Below are 20,861 nucleotides of genomic sequence, written 5' to 3'. Positions count from 1 at the left end.
GTCATCCAGGCCAGAGTGCAGTGGCGCTGTCATAGCTCACTGCAGCCGGAAACTCCTGGGCTCAAGTGACCCTCCTCATCCTCCCAAGTAGCTGTACACCACTATACTCAGCTAATTTTTTTTTTAAGAGATGAGAGCTCGCTATGTTGCCCAGGCTAGTCTCAAACTCCTGGCCTTAGGCAATCCTCCCACCTTGGCCTCCCAAAGTGCTGGGACTATAGGCATAAGACACTGTGCCTGGCCTCTTATCTTTTATAACTTGTTCTCGGGAAGTGACATACCATGACTTCTGCTGGTCACACAGACCAGCCCTGGTATAACACAGGAGAAGACTAAACAAGGGTCTGAAAACCAGGACACATGATGTGGGAGGCTGGCTACTACAGGTCATACACACACACACACAGACGTCCACAAGTATACGCACATGCATGTATGTATACTGGTATACATGTATGTTTGTATACACGTATGTATAAACAAAAATAACACATATGTCTTTTTAAGACCACAGAATTACTAGCACATTGCCTTTTAACAAATATCTACAAAGCACAGACACAGTAATTTTATGTGCTACCCAATAGAAATATTATCCACATAACGTAATTTAAAACTCGAAATTAGCCACACTTTAAAAGTAAAAAGAAATAGGTGAAAATAATTTTAATATGCTTTAACACAATATATCTCAAATATAATTTCAACATGTAATCAATATTTTAAACATTTAGTGAGATATTTTACATTTTTTCACACTAAGCCTTGGAATCTAGTGTGTATTTTGCACTTACAGTATTTCTCAATTCAGCCACTAAATTTTCATCAAAAATGCTCAATAAGTATTTAGATTTCAAAAAGTTTACAGTTGAAAAGGTAGAGTCACATACCCAAGTTGCTCCAATTATACCTACAAATTTTTAAATAAGTTGAGTATCAATTTTTAAATTTACATTAATTAAATGGCAATAAAATAAAAAATGTAGCTCCTCAATGTGCACTAGCCTCAGTTCAAGTGTGCAAAAGTCTCATGTGAATAGAGGCTACCATACTGCGAACACTGTAGTGTGAGATCAAAAGGGATACAGAGAAATGGTCTGTGGCTAGTTATAGCACAGTGACACCAAAAACGCTAGAGGTCCTGTCTTCAAAAATCCTTTGAGGTGGCCGGGCACAGTGGCTCACACCTGTAATCCCAGCACTTTGGGAGGCCAAGGCGGGAGGATCACAAGGTCAGGAGTTTGAGACGAGCCTGGTCAACATGGTGAAACCCCATGTCTACTAAAAATACAAAAATTAGCCAGGCATGGTGGCAGGTGCCTGTAATCCCAGCTACTTGGGAGGCTGAGGCAGGAGAATCGCTTGAACCTGGGAGGCGGAAGTTGCCGAGATCACGCCATTGCACTCCAACATGGGCAACGAGAGCAAAACTCCATCTCAAAAAAAAGAAAATCCTTTGAGGCAATTAACTTATTCCACACTTTTAGAGCAAACTAGTTCATTCATCTAAAACCCTGATAAGAGCAAACCAAGCTCCAAAAATTAACTGTGCAAAATCAGTCAGGTAACATGATGAGAATACAGCTCCTATTTTCCTGTAGACTGTGGATTTAAAAATCTATGGGAAAACAAGATGATGAACATGTCTTATCTCAAGGTAGAATTCTTATGCTAACCAAGTCCTGAGCTTCTAATAGCAAACTCTCTTGTAGATGTTTGTGAAATGCTCAATTGGAGTACTTTCAAATTTCAGTCAAGTACATTTTGCTTCATGTATTTCTAGAAATTCAAATGTAAATAAAAGTGGGTTCCTCCCCCCAGTATCAAAAAGGTATTAGGCAGATTTATACGCCAGTGACTGGAAAACAAACTAAGTTCAAGAAACAATAGAAAACATGTCATGGTGCATTGTTCAAACTTGGTTTATTTCCAAACCACCAGTATACAAAATATCCTTCTCTTTATCCATTTAGCACACATACACTTAATGACATTCCTCCCACAGGTATTTGCATAAAGCCAAAAACAAAGATTTAAACTAAAAGAATTGTAGGCATTATCAAGTAGAGGAGGTATTTTGTGGGACAAAGCACTTTCCTTCCTCTTACTACTGCATGTATCACTTCCTCCTGTTATTTCTACGCCAAGGACTGTTCAGTTGTTATCTGGATGTAACAAAGTTCTTGAGAAAGTAAAGATTCCTCTTTTTTGCCGTTGTACAAAAAAGGTAACTCATAATTCATCTTTTTTTTTTTTTGAGACAGGGTCTCACTCTGTTGCCCAGGCTGGATGGAGTTCAGTGGCACAATCATAGCTCACTGCAGCCTCAACCTCCTGGGCTCAAGTGATCCTCCCACTTCAGCCTCCCAAATAGTTGAGACCACAGGTGCACACCACAACATCTGGTGAATTTTTTTATTTTATTTTATTTTTACATACAGGGTTTCACTATGTTTCACAGACTAGTCTTGAATTCCTGGGCTCAAGTGATCCTCCCACCTCAGCCTCCCAAAGTACTAGGACTACAGGCACGTGCCACTGTGCCCAGTTATAATTCATCTTTCATTTACTCTAATGTATAGTCACCCAATGCATTATATATGCTTTTAATACAGTATTGTACATTGTGTCAGTGTTTGCCTAGCTGTCTAGATGACCTGCATGCTCATCTGTATTAATTTTTCTGCCTTAGATTATAAAGTCCCACACACGAGGTCTTAGTCAATTTATTGTACTTCATATAGTGGGAAAGATATGGGAGCACAGACATAAATGCCTCAAGTACATTTTGATGATTACCAGGATGATGACATTGTTAAATAAATGAATTGCTAGCCTCATATAAAAAGTTAGAGGCATGAGTAACTTAGGAATCTGAGCTTATATATTACATTTTGTTGCTCCAGATTCTAAGTTAAAAAAAATTAGAAGATTTTATTAGCCAAGAGTTCCCAACTAAAAATGTTACAAGAAATAAAAACACAAAAGAATCACAACATTTTTTACCAGCACACAAACTGAACCCTAAAAATAACCAACCAATTAGGTAACTACCAAGTAAAACAAGGTTATAATTAATTAAAATGTTGTTTTGTTTAGCACATTTGGCCTCTATGCCCAAAAAACATAGAGGGATATTTATTTTCACTTTATATTTTTTTCACTAGCACCTAAAAAATACAAAGATATTTGTGAAAATAAGTGTTAGGGTCAAAATAAATGAAATATATAATATATGTTATCCCACATATCTCATTTGCCTCTATGTTTGTGTTCCTCAACCCCCTACAATAGAAAAAAAGGTATGAAAAGAAAGATAAAGAAGCAAAAGATGTTACTGGAACCAACCGAAATCTATAGGCGTCAGTAAAGACGGCTGTCTGCAGAGCCTTTAAAATAATTTTTAATTACCAGGTTGTAGTCCCTTCTCCCCATCCATTCCCCCTCTAAGAAAAACCATTCAAAGTCCTTAGCTCTTATCTCTGATATTTGTCATTAATATTTGGGTTTTTTAAAAGTTAATTACTTTGAAAATTGCTAAGATTAGATTTTGTGTTCTCACCATAAATAAGTACGTGAGATTTTTTAATTAATTACTGCTTCCTAAGCCTGTTCTGCACTATTTAAGCTATTGATATTTGTACATGGGTGGCATAAGAAGAATATTCAAAAGAATTCTGAATTTTAAACTTTTCATTTTATCATTTCATCATTCAATACAAGATAGAAAACAATCGGGCTGCCAGCTCATCTTGAGACCTTGCTTACATTATCTATCTAGTAAAGAGGATACAATGGACTCAATGTTTCCGTCACGTCCACATCAGCCAGACCCTGCAAGCACTGCTCATCTCTGGCGCAGCAAGCTCATCTCCCAACTGCCACAGAGCTGCACAGAAATCAGGTCCACAAGAGAAAGAAGAGTCAACCGGGTGGAAAGCGGCCAACGGAGATTAGAAACAGAGGTATCTGGCAAGACTTTCAGATATTACAAGGAGCTAAAAAGGAATGATGAGATCTTGTACACATTCCTCCCTCACAGTGTAAAATGCAAGAATCTCTGGAAGTGTTGAGCAGTTGCCAAGCAGTTCCACCATAAATTGCTGTGTGACCAGAATAAATCCTTTAACCTCTCTACTTCAGTCTGCTCATCTATGTGACAATTATATCAATAATTTAAAAGTTGTAGAATGTCTAATCAAATGTATTCCTCTTTGCCAGGCTTGAGATAAGCCAAAGTTTACCACGAAGAAACACTTTTTTTTTTTTTTTTTTTTTTTTAGCTAAAGCTCCCAAAATAAACACTTAAAACTCATTTCTGAGCCCAAATGTGGAAGACCATTCACACAAAACACTTCCGCACACTTGCAGCCAGGCTGCTGCTCTCACCTCAGTCCCAAGTGCTCTCATTGCGGCCACTGTCTCCACAGACGGCCATTCATTGGAAGCACCCTCCACAGAGCCACAGGACTTCAGTTACAAGGCCTGAGGGAGGCTGCTGGGGACCAGGGGAGGAGGGCCTGGAGCCTCCTGCAGCGGCCTCCCTCACCCACCTCCCAGCGGCTGAGCCATCAGCTGAGGAAGCCCGGTGGCTGGGGAATCCCACCATCCCTCCTACCTTGCCCATCATGCTTCCAGCTGGCACAGGCTCTCCAGGCACCCTTTCCAAAACCAAGACTATTCCTTGGAAACAGTGACAGATTTCATATTGGTTGAATAAATAAATATGTTAATAGAATAACTATATATCTATGTACAAAACTGCACTTGTGCCCCTTAAATTTATACAAACTTTTTAAAGTTTAATTTATAAAGCGGGCATGGTAAGAGATTAACAACAATAGCTAATAATAAAAGAGAACAATTATAATAACAGACTAAAAAAAAGTTGTGTAAATGAGGAAACAAAAGAATTCTTTTGCAGAGTGGGAAAGGGTTACAAAAAGTAAGAAAAGCGAAAGCCTATCTGAGAAGAATTCTACCTCAGCTGTCACTAAGGAGCAGGAAAAACTAGAAAGAAATCACTTATTTATCTGCAAAGTCAGAGGTAAACATTACCATGTGTATTCAATAACTGGTGATTCAATCATAAAACTTAATGATATGATTTGTACACAGTTGGAAAAAAAAAAACCCCACCATTTCTGGTTGTCAGCCCCAAGTTCCCTTTGGCTGTCTGTAAAATGCTTTAAAATCTTTACATAGAAATAAGTTTTAGAAATTGTATTTTTCAAACAAGGAAAAGTCAGGTAATGCCCATCGGCTTCTCTCTATGCTTATTTTAATTTTGTTTCCTGTACACAGAACTTTTTCCTTCTATTGCCCTTAAAAGTACATATTATTTCTTTCGCATCTCAATTTAAGATTTATATTTCTTAAACTGTCTAACCAAACAGTTTTCCACTAATATTCATTAATCTCAATATATTTTGCTTTTAGGAAATCATTAAGAAATCAGGTTATTTTCAAAAAACAAACAAAACAAACAAACAAAAGCCGGACGCAGTAGCTCACGCCTGTAATCCAGCACTTTGGGAGGACAAGGCGGGCGGATTACAAGGTCAGGAGTTCGAGACCAGCCTGACCAACATGGTGAAACCCCGTCTCTACTAAAAATACAAAAATTAGCTGGGCATGGTGGGGCGTGCCTGTAATCCCAGCTACTTAGGAAGCTGAAGCAGGAGAATCACTTGAACCCGGGAGGCGGAGGTTGCAGTGAGCTGAGATTGCACCACTGCACTCCAGCCTGGGCGACAGAGCAAGACTCCATCTCAAAAAAAAAGAAATCAGGTTATTTGGAGGTAAATCCTCCATTTTCATTGATATGGATGTGAGTGATAACTTTTATGGTTTACTAGGTAACAATTCCCTTTCCTTCTGAGAAATCTATGCAATAATCTCTTCTGGGAGCTTCTGGGTCCCAGGCCCCTAACTACTGTGAAATATTGAAATTACAGTGGAAATTCCATGTGGGAGCCAGATTATACCAAGAATTTGGAATGGGAACCCTAAGACAGATCCTGTTTATGAACTATAATCATTTTGCCCCAGACTCAACAAAATGAAGGGATGGAAATGTTATCTGTGGGGCACCTGCCTAAGAGAGTATCTATACAGTTGTCCCTCAAAGCTCTTTTCCAACACTCATGTTATAATCTGTAATGTGCTCCTCTGACTTAAAAAAAAACTTACTAAATATACTCATGTAGTTTCCCATGATAACCAGCTTTTGATTGAAAACCCTGCTGTAGTTTTCTCAATCTACATGTACTAAACAATAGTCTTAAGGTGAACCTTTTTGGAAAATCAAAATCTAGATTTAAGAAAATAATTTAATAATTTGTAATTTAATTCTGAATAATTCTAAGCATGACAAGAGTTGTCTTTTTCAACTTGCCTTTTATACTGTTTTATTTCTATTTTGTCTGTAATAATGTCACCATTTTAAGAACCAAATTAAATATAACCATAGGAGAGCCTCTTCCTGTTTCTGTTTTGAAGTTTTTCTTCAATACTGTTTCAGGAAGTATTTAGTGAAGCTGTATGGTATAGTAGTTAACAAAGGCTTTACAGTCAGACAGTTAGACTCAAATTCCAGTTCCACCATTAACATAATTTTGGATAACCTTTCTAAAGTCCACTTTATTTCTCCATTTAACAGGGAGAGTAATGCCCACCCAAGGGTAGCTGCAATCAAAATGAGATAATGTGTCTGATGCACACAGCACAGAGCCAGGCATATACTAATTACTCACTACACAGCAGCTAATATTTTAGACATAGACACACACTGAAAATCTGGAACAGGAAGAAAAAATTCCTTAATTTTACCACCTTAGGAATACAAACATGATTTTTTTGTATTATATCCACATAAAAACTTATGTTTACATTATTGTAATTGTAATATACAATTTTATATCTTTTTTAACATTATAATCACTTTTCCATGTTACCATGTAGGTTCACAATTACCTTTTAAATTTGTTGCCTCAGATTTCATTAAGTTCCATAATTTATCCACTAAATTTCTGTCAAATATTTGAGGGGTTTACAAATCATGCTATAATAACATTTGCATGAATATAGCTTTTCCATCCTGTGGAATTCTTTCCTTAGGATGAATTCTCAAAGCAGGCTTTTTTAGGGCAATGACTTTAATAGTTTTGTCAAACTGCTCTCCACCAGTTTACACAATTTGTAGTTCCTCCACCAATGTGCACACGTCATATTGTCCACTCTGACATTCATTATTAATACTAATATGTTACATTTACTGAGTATTGCCATATGCCAAAGCACCGACCTAAGTGCTTTACATGTATTGTGTCATCATCCTCACAACAAATCTCTGATGTAACCACTATTAGTCACCCTCTTCCACAGATGAGGAAGCTAAGGTTCAGAAGGTTTATAAGCCATGTCCGAGGTCACACAGCAACTAAATGGTAGTATCTAAACTAAACTCAGACCCTGTCTAATGCCACAGTGCTCTTAATCACCTGGCTATATTGCTGCTTTACTCTTTGCCACCACCCCCCACTCAAATAACAGGTTAAAAAGATCTTCATTGATGTTTTCGTATAGAATTTGTTGATTACTAGCAAAGTTGATCATTTTTACATATGTTTATTTTAAAACTGTATTTTCTTCTTATGTTATTTGTTCATAACCAACTTCTATAAAGTGATGGGGAAAATTATGTTCCTCATGTACTTTTTACCAATTGGGTGCGTCGACACAATCCTCTCACAAGAGGCCCAGGTCCCTTCTTGATGACCCCACTGAGCTGTCAGTTTATAGGAGAACATGCTCCTTCTCTTCTTCCTGCCCAGTATGAGTTGAATACCAATATTTTCCAGGAAGTTATGTCCATATCTCCTCAACATCACTCACTCGTGCTATGTCTCCTGGTTGGTTTGGGACTCCCTATCATGAATGGGCAGGAAGACCAAATGACCCCAAGAGGGTGACTAACTAAAATAATTTATTAGGTTAATGCAAAAGTAATTGGAGTTTTTGCCATTAATGGCAAAACCACTTATGCACCAACCTAATAACTGAACCAATTTACCAAGGCCTTTGAGACTCAAGCCTACTCTCCCACCCGCTGCCACCCCTCTCTCCTTTTCTCCACCTCTTCAAATTTCCCTTCTGCTAAGATAAAGACTGAAATATATAGGGGTTTTTTTTGTGAATATATGATCCAAACAACTTGGCCATCATTCAAAACGTACTTCTCATCACATACAGAAACATCATTAAAACCCCACCTATGTTTTACTAAGCAAAACTGGATTTACCTAATAAATCTGAATTGTAATAATCCTATTTTAAAATATGCTCCTGCATATTTTAAATTACCTGCATTATGTCTTGCAATATATCTAAGTGCCCAGGCTGCAGCCTCCTTGACTCCAGGGTCAAAATCTTCCAAGCATATGACCAGCGTATCCAGTGCTCCACAATCGACTATTGCCTGAGCTAGCTGGGGAGAATGTTTACCAACTGCTCGTAACACAAAGGCAGCTGCTTTCTTGTAGAAGCGCTACAAGGGTCAAACAGACAAAACTCAAAATGAATTGAGTACTTAGAAAACCAAAATCTAAAATAGACCAAAACTACATAAAAATAACATTACTGTAAATAAAGCTCAACAGCTTTTGAATATAAGAGATGAAAAACATCCTGCAAAATAATTTTGATTATTTGATGTGCCCTCATTGCTTCTGTTCAGTAACTCAACTGAAAACAAGGTAGGTTTTACATTGTATTTCAAATGTTTTACCCTGAAGCCTGCATTTGGAAATTGTATAAAATTATAAACATACTTTCCACAAATTCATAAAATAACGAGATTTTATGTATCTGCATTACACCAAAATGTATTGTTTGACCCTTGGGAACTCTTAGATTGTTAGCATGTGCAACTAAGCTCACTGTCAACTGACTAATTCATTTCCTTTACTTGCCCTCAGTCTTTAAGCATGGTAGGCCTTTCATGACCTCAACTAATCTTTCTGGTGTCCTAAATTATTCTGAAGTAACAATCATGTTCCAAAATGTGCTTACAATCATCAAATAAACATAAAGGCAAAACATTCATGACACATTTTAAAACTTTTCCTGGCAAATAAATCAGCCAAACAATGGGATATAAGTTATTTTCTCTAGAAATGCTTTTTTTTAAGATAAAAGCAAATTACTTACCATTTTGTAAATTTTAAATACTGCTTCATATTTATATTTCCTATAGATGCATTGTATCTCACTAAGGAATGAGTAAATGAAACTGAAACACAAGACTAACATGTTTCTCTTCATATCGCTAAAATAATTAAATGTATAGGAAATATGTGGCTGTGACACTCACTATGGTTTTATGGTTAGCATAATGACACAGTGATGGTCTCCTAACTCTTTCTGTTATTAATAAAACCCAATTAAACCCCTATTTTACATTCTAAGTTTCTATTTCTTCACAGTGACTACTGAAAAGTGACTAGTTGACTACAGCACCTGTTTTGAAAGCATTCTGTTCACTTAGACTATAATATTGATACAATGAAAATTACAGGAGAAAAAACACATCAAGTACATCTTAAACATAGTATATCTTAAAAATCAGTATATGTTGCTAATATAAGAAATATGCTATATTAGTACTGATGTTTTTGATCTGACATATTTTCTTTAGTTTCTTAAATTATATAAGTAACCAAATTTCTACTAATTTACTCTAAATATTAGTGTAGAGTTTTGAAGTAGGTTTCCATAGATTATTTTCTTACAAATGTGGGGAAAAAATGGTGATACATTTATTTTCATTACCTTAGCTAACTTGACTTTTTATACTGCAGAATTGTCAAATTTACAGACCATTTATGGGTATCAATAGTCACTATTAATTCCAGTGCCTATAACTAACACTTTCTGATCTCATTCCCTCTTTCTCCTAATTTTCACTTCCCCCAAATTCCTAACACTCTTCTCTTCCATTCCTCATCAAAAGAAATGCCAAAAAAAAAAAAAAACCCAGCAAAACCACAGGACTTTGTACCTCATAAAGAGGAGATTAAATCTCCTGTGAGAAATGACTTAAAGGCTGGGAGGTGAGGGAGACAGAAGCTTGTGCAAAGGCTTCGTGTTTTCGCTGCCTCCTCACTTTTCTGCTGTAGTGCTTTTTTGTCTCTCTACAACTAATTAACATTTATTCAACTTAGAAAACTTCTACTGAAAATCTTCTACGTGGGATACCAGAATACAGACTCTGCTCTCAAAAGAAAGAGCTAAGAGTCCAAGAGGAAGAAAGCCCAACAGTATTTGATGATAGAAGGAATATCCACAAGAAAAATAAAATTTCTGTGACTCCTTGTAGAGCTATAGCAAGCATTAGTAAGTGACTCTCTCATCTATAAATATAAGGAAAATTTCTGCACCATTAGGATTTATTTTTATTCTGGCAAAATACACATAACATGAAATTTACCATTTTAACCATTTTAAAGTATACAATTTAGTGGCATTTAGTGCATTCACAATGTTGTGCAACCATCACCACTGTATAGTTCTAGACTATTATCATCAACCCAACAAGAAACTTCTTACAAATAAAGCAGTCAATTCCCATTCCCTTCTCCTTTCAGCCCCTGGCAACCACTAATCTGCTTCTGTCTCTATGGATTTACATATTCTGGATAGTTCATATAAATGGAACCATACAATCTGTGGCCTTTTGTGTCTGGCTTTTTGCACTTAGCATATGTTTTTATGGGTCATCCATGGTGTAGCATTTATCAGTACTTTATTCCTTTTATGACTAATAATCCATTGTACGGATACACAACATTTTGTTTACCCATTCATCTGTTGATCGAATTAGGTTGCTTTCACCTTTTGGCTATTGTGGATGCTGCTGCGATGAATATTTGTATGCAGGCTTTGCTGGAGCATCTGTTTTCAATTCTTTTGGATATAGCTAGGAATAGAATTGCTGAGTCACGTGGTAACAAACGTTTCACTGACTGCGGACCTGCCAAAGTGTTCTCACAGTGGTTTCCCCCATTTTACATTCCTACCAGCAATGTATGAAAGTTCCAATTTCTCCATGCCCTCACCAACACTTGTTATTTTCTTTTTATTTTTTACTGTGGTCACCCTAAAAGGTATGAAGTGATACCTCATTGTGGTTTTGATTTGCATTTCTTAATGACTAATGCTGTGGAGCATCTTTTCACATGCTTCTTGGCCATTTGTATATATTCTTTGGAGAAATGTCTATTTAATTCCTTTGTCCATTTTTCAATTGGCTTGTCTTTTTGTTACACAAATAGGAATTTAATCCCAAAGATATGTCAAGAAAGCTCTATCCCTAGGTTATGATAAACTAACAGAATAGAATGAGCAGTCCAAAACCTACCTACAAGTGGTCCTTAACTACTGTGAAAACCAAATAGCTGGCATTGTATAGAAATAGAAAGTGGTACCAGATAGGAGGGGGAAAAAACGGGGCACTTTCAGATAGTGCTTAACAGAGTTGACATGCCTATAACTTGGTAAAAAAGATTTATCAAACCTTCCATTACACATACTTATTCTCTTCCTCTTTTTGGTTGCTTCTCTACCCCTTGCCTCAAGGCTGTCTCTCACTATTTCCCTTAACTTGGTTTCACCAGCATATAAGGACTGCTGAGATCAACTATTTGCCTAGGGTCTACATACTTCCCTAAGACAGATCCGATAGCTTTGTTTAAAACTCTCATATATAGAAATACTGCTTTATGTATAATTCCGCCTAAAAAATCTATTTTCTCCTTATATTATCAATAATAGATAAATGGTGGTTATCAGCACCAAAGCAAAATACCCTGAAAATATGATTACATGCAGCTCAGATAATTGAAGATTGTGTTAACCCCCTAATAATTTTATGCCTACAGGCTTGCAACTGTATCCAAACTGTCACATTTTTAAAAATCTAAAACAAAAAAACATATAACTAGTTTTTTTTAATTCTTACATTCTGTTCTGCCAATGAATAAACAAGCTGTGGAAGAATGTCGCACTTCACAACAGCTTCTGCTAGGTCATCATTATAATTGGCCAGTCTCCCAAGAGCCAAAGCAGCAGTCTGTTGAATTGTTGGGACCACGTCCAGAAGAAGAGTTCTCAGCAAAGACATTACACCTGAGTTAAATTATGAAAGAACAGAAATCAGGAAAATTTAAATTAAAAAGCAAAAATACAATTCAGTATATATGCAGACAGTAAAATTAAAGGGAAAAAATCAGTAAAAATAAAACTATTCACCATAAACTAATGGAAATTTAGAAGTACCTAACTGGCCAAGACACAGAATAATACAAGCTATCATTGTTAAACATGCAGTAGAGCATGGAAATAAGAAAGGCTTTGGATTTAGGTAAGAATCCCTGATTCAGCAAGTCCTGTCTATATTACCTGATAGGGTTAATTATGAGGCATGCAGAGAAAGGTTGTAGAGTATGCTATGATGCCTAACACAAAAAAGACAGGGCTTCCTCCCAGACTTTGCAAATCTTATATTTCAAGGCTCGCTTCAAGGCCTCACCTGCGTATTATCTCCAAATAAATGTCTTGGAGATGAGGAAGTGTACTACTAGTGCTCATCATATTCATCCAAGGGTTGAATGCATAGTAGGTATATCATCATCATCACCACAACAGCAACAATAGTAAAAGTAGCTCATATTTATCAAGGACTTATTATATGCAAGCACTGTTCTAAGGACTTTTTTCCATAATAATTCATTTAACTTTTATAACAAAACTATGAAGCAGGCCCTACTATTATGTCTATTTTACAGATGAAAAAATTGAGGCTGAGAAAGGTTAATTGTCACACAACTAATGAATGGTAAAGTAAGGTTATAATTTATACATTTTTCATTGATAATTGTTAAATAATACATATTGAAAACTGAGGAGGTGGGAAGAGAGACACCAATAGTATTTGCATTGTGGTCATTTTACTGGATATTCCAGCTCTTTCTATTAACTTTGCCTTACTGTAAATTCTGCAAAAGAGTCGACTGCTATTTCTGTTTTAATGATGCTGTTTTAGTCTAAGATTACAAGAAATGTAATGACAGAATTCAAAATATAACAAAGTACCCCTTGACTTTCTACACTTTAATTTACACCAGTCTACTCAATTAGATATCATTAAATCTTTTCTTTAAAAATATATCCTAGTTATACACAAAAGCAAATATTACCAGTATTCTTTTATAGTATTATATGCAAAAACATTTGAAATAGAGCAAAAAGAAAACATTTACAATAACACCTAAACACTTGATCTTAGCCAAAGGTCGAGAAGCCATTATAGTAACACTTAGGATTAGACCAAAATAAAAGAGTACTAGCAAATAACCTAAGCAGAGAGCAGTGATGCTTATCACAGACACATTTAATGATGTGACCTATGGATTTTCCTAGTTTCTGGTTTTACTTAGTCATTAGTTTTGTGCCTAAGTTGGCTAGGTTAGATCATCTTCTATCACCGTTGCAGGTGTGAATCCCACGAAGGCTGGTAAGCGCTGCAGGCACACAGAGCCCCTGCCCACACTTGGGTCATAGCTCATGTTCAACAAATCCAGTGTTCATGGGTGTTGCTTATATATTATTATCTATACTGTTTGATAGAGATAATTTCTGAAATATCCACAACAAAAGTTTAAAGCACAGAACAAGGTATTAGCATGACTATTCAATGTTAACACAGGTTATTTCAGGAAAGGTGGATTTAAAAAAATTGTCCATCTCTTTGTAATTTGCTTTATTAGTTGATTCATTGTTGTTGGTTTCTTAGTGAGTAAAATACAAATAAAATAAAAATTACCATTTTAACCATTTTTAAGTTTACAGTTCAGTTGAGTTAAGTACATCCAAAATGTTGTGTGAACATCACCACTAAGAACTGCCAAACTGTTTTCCACAGCAGCTGAGCCATTTTACATTCCCATCATTTTACGAGGATTCCAATTTTTCCACATCCTAACCAGCACTTGTAATTTGCCATTTTAAAAAAATAACAGCTATCCGAATATGGATGAGCTGGTGTCTCATTGTCATTTTGATTTGCATTTCCATAGCACTAATAATGTTGAGCATCTTATGTGCTCATTGGCCATTTGTACATCTTCTTTGAAGAAATGTCAGGCCAAGCCCTGTGACCATTTTTGAATTGGGCACAGGGCTTGGCCTGACATTGTATTGTCATTATCGTCGAGCATTACGTTCTTATTTTTTGTTTTTTTGGGTTTTTTTGAAACAGAGTTTTGCTCTGTTGCCTAGGCTGGAGTGCAGGGTGCAATCATGGCTCACTGCAGCCTCAACCTCTCAGGTTCAAGCAATCCTCCCACTCAGCCTCACAAATAACTGAGTTCACTGCACCTGACTAATTTTTTTCATTTTTTGTAGAGATGGGGGTCTCACTATGTTGCCCAGGTTGGTCTCAAACTTCTAGGCTCAAGAGATCCTCCCAACTTGTCCTCCCACAGTGCTGGAATTACAGGCATGAGCCACTGTGCCTGGCCTTACTTCATATTTTTTATAATAAATATGCACTATTTTAATTAAAATAAGTCAATGCTCTAAAAAAGAAAAGCTAAATTTGTTAACATATATTTAAAGTTTCATAATAAATGCATTAATGAGGCAAAACAAGTATGCTTAGAATAGCTTTAAAGAATCACAATTAAGTTTCATGTTATTTTTTCCTGATTATTCTGGGCTTTTTATTTTGTTTTGGGGGGGGAATATATAGATATATAGATATATACATATATATCAAGTAGACACATAAATATAAATATGTTTTTATATATTTATATAAAATAAATATATATATACATAAAATAAATATATAAAATACATATATTTATATATATTTACATAGAATATATAAAATAAATATATATTTATATATATTTATATAGAATAAATATATAAAATAATATATCTATATATATTTATATAAAATAAATATATGAAATAAATATATAAATAAATATATGTGCCCACTTGATATATTATGTAAAGGCAGTGGTTTATCATCTTTTGAAATTTTTCATATTGAATTATATTTTGAATTAAATCTAAAGAGCTTTGAACACATATTAAGGATTTAAGAATGAATTAATTTACCTGGCATTCTAATATTTAAGTGTTTATTATAGTATTTAATCTATCACAAATCTCCTGATTTTAAAAAATTTTAGTTTATAATTTAGAAGGAAAATATTTTGCCCACTCAAAAAGGTATTAACTATTCCATATACCCAAGGGAACTTCTTTTTCTTTTGAGACGGAGTCTCACTTACTCTGTCACCCAGGCTGGCACCATCTTGGCTCACTGCAATCTCTGCCTTCCAGGTTCCAGCGATTCTTTTGCCTCAGCCTTTTAAGTAGCTGAGATTACAGGCATGCACCACCATGCCCAGCCAATTTTTGTATTTTTAGTAGAGATGAGGTTTCCCCATGTTGGCCAAGCTGGTCTCAAAGTCCTGAGCTCAAGTGATTTACTCACCTTGGCCTCCCAAAGTGCTGGGATTACAGGAATGAGCCACCACACCTGGCTGGAATTCTCTTTTTTATATATTTTCTCCATGTTTCTATTGCATCTGGCTCACTGAATATTAATATAAGGCCAATAAAATGACTCACAATTCTCTTCCTTCTATTTCTATATCCAATGTCAAAGTTAGGCTTATATGCGATGTTTCTGCTCTATTATAATTTTCCTATATTGTTTAGTTTAGACAGTAGCACAAAGAGAATTTTGAAAAATTTTCAAATCTACAAATTTATATTAATAAAAGCTAAAGTGTCCATTTGAAATATCTGTTGGAATAACCTTATTGGAAAAGAAAATAGTCAAAAATAGTACCCCAAATTTCTAGTCCTTAAATTGCCTCTTAGTGCTTCATAATTATCAGTCCCCATGTGCTTCTCTTCCTCTAAAGAGACATGTTTTTACCTCTTACACATATTAAACATGGAGACTTTGTTATTCTAACTACAAGTTTCTCTTAAAAATACAGATAAATATGCAAGGAAACTGCATAAAAATGGTGACAATGGAAGGAAGGAAGGAAGGAAATAAAAAGAAATTTTTCTTACCTGCCTGTCCATTAGGTATCCAGAGATCCACGGTGAGTAAATGCATGGAAATTTAGAGTTCACAAATTAAAGCAGTCTGAATAGTTGCCACAATATCTGATAAACAAGGCCTCTAGTAAGGAGCAAACGACATCACTGGGGCTCACTTGAAGGACCCAACATATACTATGTAATATTATATGCAATACTAAAAATAACAATTCACATATTAAACTCAATTATCCATAAAACAATTGTCTGCTCTATAAAAACTGATTAAATTGTGTGAAAATATTTTTGAAATTTAACTTAAAGATAAATCTATACAATGCTCCCATACACATAATTTATAGCTTTGAGTTCCTTGCCTATTTTTCTTATTCTAGTACTATACTGAAAACACTACCTTTTTTGTGTGTGTGTGACATGGTTTTGCCTTGTTGCCCAGGCTGGTCTTGAACTCCTGGACTCCCAAAGTATTGGGATTACAGGTGTGAGCCACTGTACCTGGCCTGAAAACACTGCTTTTAATTCCCACATTGCAATCCAGTTATGAAAAAAAAAACAAAACAAAAACAAGAAGACACTCAAAAATTAAAAAAAAAAAATAGCCACACTGATCCTGTCCACAGTCATTCATTCAAAAAAGATATCAGGGTTAACCACATAGCAAGCAATAGGGATACATATATGACTTAAGTTTTCTTGACACCTACTGTCAAGAAACTAATAGTCTAGTGAAGGAGATTATAAAATAGCCTCAAGACAATCACAACTCTTTCATTTAATTTGTTATAACACAATGCAGACCAAATTATTTTATTTTGCATGCCAGTGACATATAGAAATCATCAGGAAGAAAATGTCAAGTTTTTCCAATGACAAAAAACACCTCATTCATTCTTACATTAAAGCATATAATTTATATACATATTACATCAGTCTGCTGTCTTACAAAGACATTTAACATTGCAACTTTGTTCCTTTAAAAACAAGTATCCCCCCCTACAACGTTTACCTATGTAACAAACCTGCACATGTACCCCTGAATTCAAAATAAAAGTTAAATGAAAAATAAAACAAACAGTTTCTGCAAACTGGGCCTTCAGTCCACTTATGTCATAGTAAAGTTATCTTGTTGCCTTGGTTACCTCTAACCTGCTTTTTAAATTTTTTTTATTGTGGCAAAATATACATAACAAAATTTATCAATTAAACCATTTTAAGTGTACAATTAAGTGGCATTGAGTACATTTACAGTGTTGTGCAACCACCACCACTACCCATGTCCAGAACTTTTTCATTATCCCTAACAGAAACTCCATACCCAGCTGGGTGCTGTGACTCATACCTTTAATCCCAGCACTTTGGGAGGCCGAGGCAGGAGAATCACTTGAACCGGGGAGGTGGAGGCTGCAGTGGGCAAGGATGGTGCCACTGCACTCCAGCCTGGGTGAGAGAGTGAATGAGACTCCATCTCAAAAAAAAAATCATAAATTTATAAAATATGTTAGATATTTGTTACCATAAATTTTACAAAGCTTTAAAAATTCAAATTCCAACAGTATGCTTCATTTTAATCTAAAGCTATATTCTATGTAACCACTTACTATGAAACTGCTACTATAGTTCATTCAAGTTTTACAACAAGTGATTTTTGCACAAAATTAACCAATTACACAGTAAAGGATTCACCTTTCACTGTCAATATTACCATCTGACTCAGGCATTCTTTCTGGGGTCCAATAAGAAATAATATAATAGAAACTTCATGCTTTACAAATAGAAGGAAGGTTACATGACTGTCCATGTTGAGAGGCAACAGAGTAAGGTGGTTAAAAGCATGAATCTAGAGGAAAACTAATTGGGTTCAAATCTGGACTCTGCCACTTCCTAGCTGAGGGACCTTGGCAAGACTACTTAACATCTCTGTGCCTCAGTTCTCTCAAATTCTAGGACTACTCACAAAGTTACTGTGAGAATTAGATAAAATTTCTAAAGTTCTAGGAAGATTAGAACAAAATAAACACCATCAAGTGCTTGATAAATAAAAATGCTAAAGAAATCAGTTCCCGAAAACTGGCTAGCCATATGTAGAAAGCTGAAACTGGATCCCTTCCTTACTCCTTATACAAAAATTAATTCAAGATGGATTAAAGACTTAAACGTTAGACCTAAAACCATAAAAACCCTAGAAGAAAACCTAGGCATTACCATTCAGGACATAGGCATGGGCAAGGACTTCATGTCTAAAACACCAAAAGCAATGGCAACAAAAGCCAAAATTGACAAATGGGATCTCATTAAACTAAAGAGCATCTGCACAGCAAAAGAAACTACCATCAGAGTGAACAGGCAACCTATAAAATGGGAGAAAATTTTCGCAACCTACTCATCTGACAAAGGGCTAATATCCAGAATCTACAATGAACTCAAACAAATTTACAAGAAAAAAACAAACAACCCCATCAAAAAGTGGGCGAAGGATATGAACAGACACTTCTCAAAAGAAGACATTTATGCAGCCAAAAAACACATGAAAAAATGCTCACCATCACTGGCCATCAGAGAAATGCAAATCAAAACCACAATGAGATACCATCTCACACCAGTTAGAATGGCGATCATTAAAAAGTCAGGAAACAACAGGTGCTGGAGAGGATGTGGAGAAACAGGAACACTTTTACACTGTTGGTGGGACTGTAAAGTAGTTCAACCATTGTAGAAGTCAGTGTGGCGATTCCTCAGGGATCTAGAACTAGAAATACCATTTGACCCAGCCATCCCATTACTGGGTATATACCCAAAGGACTATAAATCATGCTGCTATAAAGACACATGCACACGTATGTTTATTGCGACACTATTCACCATAGCAAAGACTTGGAACCAACCCAAATGTCCAACAACGATAGACTCGATTAAGAAAATGTGGCACATATACACCATGGAATAGTATGCAGCCATAAAAAATGATGAGCTCATGTCCTTTGTAGGGACATGGATGAAGCTGGAAATCATCATTCTCAGCAAACTATCGCAAGAACAAAAAACCAAACACCGCATATTCTCACTCATAGGTGGGAATTGAACAATGAGAACACATGGACACAGGAAGGGGAACATCACACTCTGGGGACGGTTGTGGGGTGGGGGAAGGGGGGAGGGATAGCTTTAGGAGATATACCTAATGCTAAATGACAAGTTAATGGGTGCAGCACACCAGCACAGCACATGTATACATATGTAACAAACCTGCACATTGTGCACATGTACCCTAAAACTTAAAGTATAATAATAATTAAAAAAAGAGAAAAAAATCAGTTCCCTAAATTTACTATATTTTCATCCACATAATTTTATTATTAGTGAATGACTCATTAATTAATACCATCCATTGTAATTAAGAACTATTAAAAGTTCAGTGGACCCATAGTTAGAGGCTTTTTTTACCATACATTTTTGAATTACTCTTGAATGAGTAATTCATTCAAGATATATCTATCAAGAATATACACAGTATTAAAAACACAATTGTCCTTGACCTCAAGGAACTTCTAAACGTGTTGTGACAGATAATCCCAACATGCTATGATGTATGCCACTATAGGAGAAGTAGAGAGAGCTCTGCAAACATACAACAGAGCATCTAACCCAGGCTTGGAGGGACATGGGGAGGCAACACAGGGGAAAGTGACACTGAAGTTAAGATCTGAAGGCTCTCAGGCAGACTTTGCCAGCCTGCTGAAAAACTGGAGGGGATGGAGAGAAAGGATTGAAGAGTATTGCACCCAGAAGGAATGGTATAAACAAAGAGCAAAAAGAGTTTCATATGTTGACAAAACTGAGAATGCAGTGTGACTATAGTGCAAGAAGGGAGACAGGAAGCTGGAGAAAAAGGCTAAGAGATAAATAGAGACAAAAGTCCTGAAGTATCCAATAAACTATTTTAAGTATTTTGAACTTTATCTGAACATTGATGTCAGTGCAGTGACAGGATCAAAGTCACAGTTTGTAAAGAAGGATCACTCTGATTACAGTAGGGAAAAAGGATGACAAGGGACAAGATGAGAGGCAGGGAAGACCACTTAGGAAACTATCATAGTTACCGAGCCAGATATGAAGATAGCCTGGAGAATGGTAATGGCAAAAGGAAAGGTGAAAGTGAAAGGTCTAAGGAGATATTCAGAAGACAAACTGATTATTGGAAAGGAATCAGTGATATTTCCAAGTTTCTGGTTTGGTCAAAGGATGTATAGTTGTTGCCCACTGTTGAAGAAGCCTCAGTAAATTCATACTGGCTTGAAACATAAAATGGGAGGAGTGAGGTAGCAAGAGATAAAGCTAAGAAGTTTACTTGGGGTCAGATCAAATTTGGCTGTAGGCCAAACTAAGATTTTCTGATTTTATTTTAAGGGAAAAGGAAAGTCACTGGGGAGCTTTACTGTTTGCCCCACTTACTCTCAGGGAAATTAATCAAAATGAAAACTTTGAATAATTCCAGGTCCACCATGTATAGCTGTGCAGGATGTGTACTGCACAAATAGAAGGAATGCCGTTCACATAGATTGATATAAATGGCACCCCTGAAGTTGTGCAAAGCACAGCACAGCAGCCATCCTTGACACAGCATGTTAAATGGTTCTCTAGTTTGTGTGAATAAATGTCTTATATCCTCAGTAAAATAATAAACCTCTCTAGGCCAGACCTTATGTTTT

The 20,861-nt window shown here is 35.9% G+C and overlaps 1 protein-coding gene across 28 annotated transcripts in view; it reads right to left on the bottom strand.

The window, feature by feature from the left end:
• SPAG6 (sperm associated antigen 6) overlaps nt 1-20,861 on the bottom strand; it is a 74,616-nt gene that overhangs the window by 40,566 nt on the left and 13,189 nt on the right. For 17 of the 28 annotated variants that reach the window (XM_009458044.4, XM_009458042.4, XM_016962364.3 and 14 more), the window contains 2 exons: nt 12,020-12,186; nt 8,365-8,548 (listed from right to left, as the gene is read on the bottom strand). In XM_009458044.4, coding sequence (XP_009456319.1) covers nt 8,365-8,548; nt 12,020-12,186 — 351 coding nt within the window. Of the gene's footprint in view, nt 1-8,364; nt 8,549-12,019; nt 12,187-16,164; nt 16,277-17,494; nt 17,593-20,861 lie in introns of all 28 variants that reach the window. The other 11 variants (XM_063817549.1, XM_063817559.1, XM_063817556.1 and 8 more) reach the window with 2 other exon arrangements.

The sequence above is a fragment of the Pan troglodytes genome, chromosome 8 (genome assembly GCF_028858775.2).
Source record: "Pan troglodytes isolate AG18354 chromosome 8, NHGRI_mPanTro3-v2.0_pri, whole genome shotgun sequence".
In the NCBI taxonomy this organism is placed as follows: Eukaryota; Metazoa; Chordata; class Mammalia; order Primates; family Hominidae; genus Pan; species Pan troglodytes.
The sequence above is the reverse complement of the archived record's forward strand: the minus strand, read 5'-3'. Positions and strand labels throughout refer to the sequence as shown.